General features: G+C 39.4%; 1 protein-coding gene across 1 annotated transcript; it reads left to right on the top strand.

Moving 5' to 3' along the window:
* Window positions 1-3,952: 3,952 nt before the first annotated feature.
* LOC107702843 (E3 ubiquitin-protein ligase NEURL3-like) lies at window positions 3,953-6,879 on the top strand. The gene is made up of 4 exons (XM_016505265.1): window positions 3,953-4,021; window positions 5,040-5,540; window positions 6,375-6,518; window positions 6,606-6,879. Exons 1-4 carry the CDS (start codon window positions 4,003-4,005, stop codon window positions 6,794-6,796), a joined length of 855 nt encoding a protein of 284 aa, XP_016360751.1. The 5' UTR covers window positions 3,953-4,002; the 3' UTR covers window positions 6,797-6,879.
* Window positions 6,880-7,407: the final 528 nt, after the last annotated feature.

The raw sequence follows: 7,407 nt of genomic DNA, 5'->3' as shown, positions 1-7,407 counted from the left end.
AGGACTGTTTCCTGATCCTGGTAGAGTAGATTACAATGCCGGCTGTTCTGACTCACAGCCTGTAAGTACATTTTTTATATTTAAAGAATTTGCCACTGACGATTCAAACGCGAGTTTTGAGCAGTGTAGAGTAGCACTTGTTGTTTGTCGTTTCTCCGATCACAAATGCAGACAGTTTTATGTTTACACGGTGCGATATGCAATGCAACGTGTAAAAACACAGTATAAGTCATTATAATCAGTAGTCCCCACTGGGTGCAACAAATGCCTCGTTTGTAATGGGTTTTATTGGTTTTGTCTCATAGTGCCGGGAGACACAGCATCACAGTATGGTAGGGGTGTAACATTTCCGTCACACGCTTGAGGTATTCAGCCAATCATAACGCACTGGATAGCTGGCCAATCACAGCACACCTCGCTTTTCAGACCGATGAGCTTTGTAAAAATCGACGCGTTTCAGAAAGGCGGGGCATAGAAGAGAAACGATAATGTACATTATGTGGAAAATAATGTGTTTTTTGAACCTTAAACCGCATAAACGCATTGCATTACACCAAATACACAACATAATGTTCTTTTTAGCAGCATCATATGAACCCTTTAACCAATGGTAAAGCCGCGGCGGTTTCTCCTAATGGCGATCCGCAGGCAGCTCAGTAACGCCAGCCCTACTGTATCTCATGCTGTAGGAAAATTACTGGCTTGTAAACTAATGACTCACATAAGGCCGTTTCCACTCTTCCAAGCGGCTCGCGTGATAAAGCAAACTAAGAAATTAGATAAACTCTCACATGACTTCCTCGAAATGCCTGAAGACTGACATTTTCCGCCGCTCTCGTTGTAAGCGTCTGGTTTTTAAATCCATAGAAATGGAAATGAGCTGGTTTCCTCGTGGGATTTTTGACATCGATTTCATTCTTTTATGGTTTTCACACATCTACAAGCATTGAAGGGTTTCATGACATGAGAAGACTGAGGATGATCATGTGTTCTGTTCACCTCTATCTTTAAATTGCCATGACAGAAAACACGTGTAATATGAATAAACAATATCTGTAAGGATGTTGGCTTCGGAATGCAGACCTTATCTACAAAAAGTGTTAACTGAGATAAGACAATAAATGCTTTTTTCCGCCCCTGGCAACATATATTATACCAGAGCATTTTTAACTGATCTCATGTCAGCCACAGCTCTAGACTAATTAAGAATAGGGTTAGTCCTATTAATATGTTGATATTTCAAAAAGGCATATACTCATATGACAATTAGGGTTGAAATTAAAACAATGTCCTATCCAACTTCAAAATGCACACAAAGTACATCAATCTTTTCCTCACATTTATGCTCTGAGAAGCTTATCTATGTAGATAAGCTTTACAGAAAATACATACTGTATATTTTATGGACAACATCAATAAATGTTAATAGGTACTTTTCACAACATCATTCACATCTTCTACAAAGTGAAACTAACACATTATTGCATTATAATGATAAAGAAGCATTAGAAGGCATCCAATCTATTGACTCTATTGACTATAGTAGTTTTACTGACAGACGTGTCCTTGACCTGTAACTGCACTTGATTAGAAAGTTCCAAACCAGTTCTGTTCACAATGAGCTAAATGTTTTATTTATTTAATAATATAACATTATTATAAATATAAATAATATGTTTTTTTGGTTTATTGATATAATGAGGGACAATACATATTAATAATACATAACAAAAAATGTGTCAGATTTAGCCAAACTGACTAATTTGGCACCTACAATGATCAGCCACAACATTAAAACCACTGACAGGTGAAGTGAATATCATTGGTTTTATAGTTACAATGGCACCTGTCAAGGGGTGGGATATATTAGGCAGCGAGTCAAATTCAGTTCTTGAATTTCATGTGTTGGAAGCAGGAAAAATGGCCAAGCTAAATCTTGTGGGGTGCTAACTACCAGAACTGGTGCTAGGAAGGACAACTGGTGAACCAGTATCAGGGACATGGGTGCCCAAGTCGGGAGTTAAGGCTAACCTGTATGCTCTGATCACACAGAGCTGTAGCTCAGATAGCTGAAAAACAGGAATGGTTTGTGGAACATGACAAAGAGTTCAAAGTGTTGCCTTGGCCTCCAAATTCTTCAGATCTCAACCCGATTGAGCATCTATGGCATGTACTGGACCAAAAAATCCAGTTGGCCCCACCTCACAACTGGCAGGATCTGCTGCTAATGTCTTGGTGCCAGGATGAATTCAGAGGTTTTGAGGAGCCCGTGCCTCGACACATCAGAGCTGTTCTGCATGGCAGCATGAGGGGGATATACAACATATTATGCAGGTGGGTTTAATGTTGTGGCTGATTGGTGTATGTGCATTGAACTTTTAATTAAAAAAATATTGCTGTCAATAGGGAGCTGATTTTCTCTTTGCTGCTGTAACAGCTTTTACTCTTCAGTAAAGGCTTCAGAGATCTGAGGCACGCATTTAGACACAACAGTAGCCTATCAGTGAGGTCTGATTTTGGCAGATGCAGGTCTTGGCATCCCAAATGTGTTCAGTAGGAGTTCAGGTTTGGGTTTTTGCAGTCAAGCTCTTTCCTACCAACTTTGGTCCACCTAAAATATTTGCGTATTCATTGTGCATGATTGTACACTTGGTTTTGTGCACCTGATAGAAAAGGGTGTAGCTGGAATGTTCATTAGAACTGTGTGTCTATTCTGAGTATTTAATTTATGCGTGGTGGTTTATAGGAAATTGACTCCGCATGATTCCTGGTAAAGTTTATTTACCAAGACAAAAAATTGCAATCATCTGAGGAGGAACATAAATAAAACATTAAAGTAGAAAGGCATAATCACTATTAATTAATACTAAACAATCATGCATTTTATGAGCCTTTATTCTCAACACCATGTTTTAGTTTATTTTTTGACTAGCTTTTATGTGTTACCTGATAAAGTCTGGCTCCCTATAACAAATAATTTCAGAACTAACTTACTGTGAATACACCATAATGCAACATACACTTTAATCCATGGTGGACAGGACAGGAAGGGAATAATTTCCTTTTAGTCATGCTTTATATATAATAGGATTTTTTCTTCACTATTTGGGGTATTGACTGCACAGATTTTGTATGTGCAATGCTTGTGTGCATTGCAATGTAAACTTGAATAGAAAATACATTTAGATATTTAAGCCATTACAAAACAAATGGTTGTAGTTGTCATAAAATGAGTGAATGACTGGCTGAATGAGCATATTATATCATAAAATATAATAACCTTGACTCAAACACTCAAATTGAAAGTGAAATAATACTGAATACAGCATGTTGTCTGCGTAGCCAAGCAGCTTTAAACCCAGCAATCAGCAAAACACAAAGTAGCCTACCCTCGATCCAGCAAATATGCTTACTTTTAGAAAACAGCTTGATGGCTTATTGAAATGGCTGCATGGCAAAAGTGAAAATTTACACTGAATTTATTGAGTTTTAGCTACTCATTGCTTGTCAAATGTAATGTTAACTGGGTTTTCTTGAATTTCAAGAAATGGTTTCTTAATTAAATGACAAAAATCAACAAAAGAAACAACAGTTTCTTAAATGACAAAAATCAAAGACAAGGATCAAACAAAAACAAACGAGGAAAAGTGAAAACGCACTGGCAATTTCACGGGAAATTGTGAATCCACATGATCAAAAGTGCTCAGTGAAACACCCAACTGCTTTCTTTTGCTTTCCCGTTTGTATGCACAAAAACATATGGATGACTAAATAGAAAATTCCCACTGCTGTCAATTTTCTTGCCGACGAACGGAGTCATCCTGAAGGTAACTTTCCAGGCTCCGCCCCCATTCAGTCCCTCCTCTATCCTCATCCTATGAGGAGAAATGTTTAGTTATAAACTACAACACCTGCACCTTAAAAAGCAACATATTCCTCATCCACTTAGATAGAGAAACAGAGCTACTGAAGAAGATAACAAGAGCTGGCTAAGAAAACAGGATGACAGAGAAGAAGAAAGGTAAGAAGATGAAAGTTGCAAATGGCAACCTTTCAACAATATAGGCTTCTTATCTTAATGAAAAAGAAAATGTCAAGTTGAAAGAGAATTATATTGGTAGGCTATTTAAAAATGTAAATTAGCAAGTTGTGAATTAAAATGTATTTATTTTATTAAAAGTTATTTTTTGTTTTAACCAATGTTAACCAACCTTTTTACAGTAATTTAAATTACAGTAACTAATTACAGTAATGCATACCATTTAATCGTCAATGAATAATTGTATTTTATATTATGTGTTAATAATATCTAACTATTATTTACCGTGCAATTTTGGAGTGTCTGAGGTTTATATGTGTTTATAATATTTCCGATTATATGTGTGATGTGATCTGGATGTGATGCACAAGGAAACTTTCCGAATATAATGATTTTGACAGTGGGCTGCGGCGGCCTCTAGTGGCTAGTGTCTGAGTTGGACTGCAGGAAGTTCCACGAATCGGTTCGTTCGAACAGTCCGTTTCAAAGAATCAGCTCAATTTAGCCTATATAATTAAATATACAGTTATTACGTTTCAACTTTTATTAACAAGGGTATTTATTGTCATTTCATGTGTCCTAGTTCAGGTTGTTCCAGACATGATTTGTGTCAATTAGAACCTGAATGTAATTTGCATTTACATTAAACAAACACTACTAAACGTAATTTGAATCTTTTGGCTGAGATCAAAACCAACTCTATTTCATATGTGTGTAAAACTGTCACGTCGTAAATACATGTCAAAAACGTCGTAGGCCGAATTTGTTCTCAGTTCATTGAGGATTGACAGATCCATTAGATTCGTGAGTCGTTTGAACCGCTTCAGCTCAAAAGAATGATTCGCGAATCAGACGCGCAGGAAAGTCCCCGTGTAATGCAACACTATGGATGCCAACTGCCGTAAAACTCCAACGAAGAAGAAGAAGAATCAAAACAGAGAGAGCCACGCCGCTTAAATGAATCTCTAATGCCAGATTTCTCTCTTTATTTCTCCTCCAGAGAAAGAGAAGTGCGTGTGTCACACGCCGTGGAGCCTGAAAGCGATTTCTTTCCACTCAGACGTGAAGGGTCGTCTGATAACGCTGAGTGACGGCGGGCGCCGGGTGACCAGGGACGTGTCGTCCTTCTGCCACGGGCTGACCTTTAGCGGGCGACCGGTGGAGAGAGAGGAGAAGCTGCGCCTGCGGGTCGAGCGCTCTGACGGAGGTTGGCACGGAGCACTGCGGCTCGGATTTGCTCATGTGTCACCCGAGCAGACACCTCTACCCCCTCTGGCCATCCCAGACCTGACCAACTCTCCTCTGTACGCGGCTGTGTTAGTTCACGAGCACATCTGTCGCGCTGGCTCAGAGGTTCAGTTCTGGCTGAAGAAGAACGGCAGTCTGAGGATACGAAGTTCTGATGGCAGAACACACACGGAACCAACAACTCTGAACCCCGAGTGGCCCGTCTGGGCGATGATTGACGTCTACGGGCAGACCACGGCAGTCACGATGCTTGGTGAGGCTTCTGGTCTGTCCTATTGTCTTCTGAGGGGATTAAAGGGATAGTTCACCCAAAAATGAGAATTCTGTCATTATTTACTCACCCTCAAGAGTTTCTTTCTTATGTTGAATGTGGGGCAACCAAACAGTTGACGGTAGCCATTGAATTGCATTGTATTGGGGGAAAAAAACACTCAGAAAAAAGAAACTCAAACAGGTTTGAAACAACTTGAGGGCAAGTAAATGATGACAGAATTATCATTTTTGGATTAGCTATCCCTTAAGTGAGTGAGTGAGTGACGTGACATGTGGCCAAGTATGGTGACCCATACTCGGAATTAGTGCTCTGCATTTATCCCATCCAAAGTGCACACACACAGCAGTGAACACACACACACACCGTGAAGCCACACCCGGAGCAGTGGGCAGCCATTTATGCTGCGGGGTCCGGGGAGCAATTGGGGGCACGGTGCCTTGCTCAAGGGCACCTCAGTCGTGGTATTGAAGGTGGGAGAGAGCGCTGTACATTCACTCCCCCCACCTACAATCCGTGCCGGTACGAGACTCGCACCCGCAACCTTTGGGTTACGAGTCCGACTAACCATTAGGCCATGACACACACACACACACAAAAAGAATCTTAAATGTACTTGTTAACATTGACAGATCTAAAAATACATTTTGTAAACTCGTGTTTTTTCTCTCAGAGATTTCATGGATCCATTGTGGCCCCAAGTTTGAAAACCCCTGACCTAAGCTACACACAAGCGTCATCACAAATATAAGCCTAGTTATTTTTTTTAGTTGTCTTTGCCTAACAGTCTATGTGATCTGTGTATTTGTGTAATAGGTTCCAAAAAGAAGCGCTGGATCTTCACCAGTTGGTCCTGTCCTGCTCACACACACATCAAACACTCTGAAGATAAAGAAACGCAGGGAAGAAAGAAGCTCGTGAGCATGCTGGAACTGAGAAACCATCACCCTGACAACACGGGTAAGAATCAGACAAGCACAAGGCAGCTATATTATGGTCTAGTATGCATAATTTCACCACCTAAACTCTTCTCTTTCCTTGCTTTAGATCACGAAGCTCCAGACTGTGAGGAGTGTGTAGTGTGTTACAGTAATGTGGCAAACTGTCGTCTGAGCTGTGGTCATAAATGTGTCTGTACTCCGTGCGCCATGAGGGTTGACATGATATTTGGGACCTGCCCTCTGTGTCGTCTGCCCTTGGGTTCCTTCCATCCATATGACCACAAGCTTCCATCCTAGTTCAGCTAATGGCTATACTGTTTGTTGAATGTTTATTGAATGTATTTTAATTTCATAAGTACTGCTGTAATTACAAATCTGTCACTGCACTGTTGTATTTTTTTACTCTCTTTTATAAGTCACTTTCGATAAATGAATTCACAGAGTGATGAAATATTTCTGAGTCATATTGATTATATATTTTTATATGTATATTTGTACATATGCTGAGATTCTCTAAATCTGTAATGTAAATAATATGTTGTAAATATATATATGTGCATGTCATGTAAATATGTATTTATGTATATAAATAATGTTTTAAATTTTGTATTAAATACATTTTATGTAAACAGTTTATTTGACTGATTTTTTTAAGTCTTGCCCTACTGCACTTTTCCGACAGGTGTCAGTATTGAATAAGAACGCAAACTCCCAGCAACAAGAAACTATCATTGATAGTTGTTTTTACAAACAAATTGTTTTAGGACGTTCATGTTCAGTGTTCATCTTACCGCAGTGCTGCAGAGAAAGTCTAAATGTAAAAGTGAGTGAGCTTTTCCCTCTACAATAGTAGTTGAAATAGGAAGGGTGGAGAAGAGGAGTCACGGATTTGGGCGTGAAAAATGCAG

Source organism: Sinocyclocheilus anshuiensis, unplaced genomic scaffold (assembly GCF_001515605.1).
Source record: "Sinocyclocheilus anshuiensis isolate Anshui unplaced genomic scaffold, SAMN03320099.WGS_v1.1 scaffold366, whole genome shotgun sequence".
Lineage (NCBI taxonomy): Eukaryota > Metazoa > Chordata > Actinopteri > Cypriniformes > Cyprinidae > Sinocyclocheilus > Sinocyclocheilus anshuiensis.
This window is presented reverse-complemented; position numbering and strand designations above follow the sequence as displayed.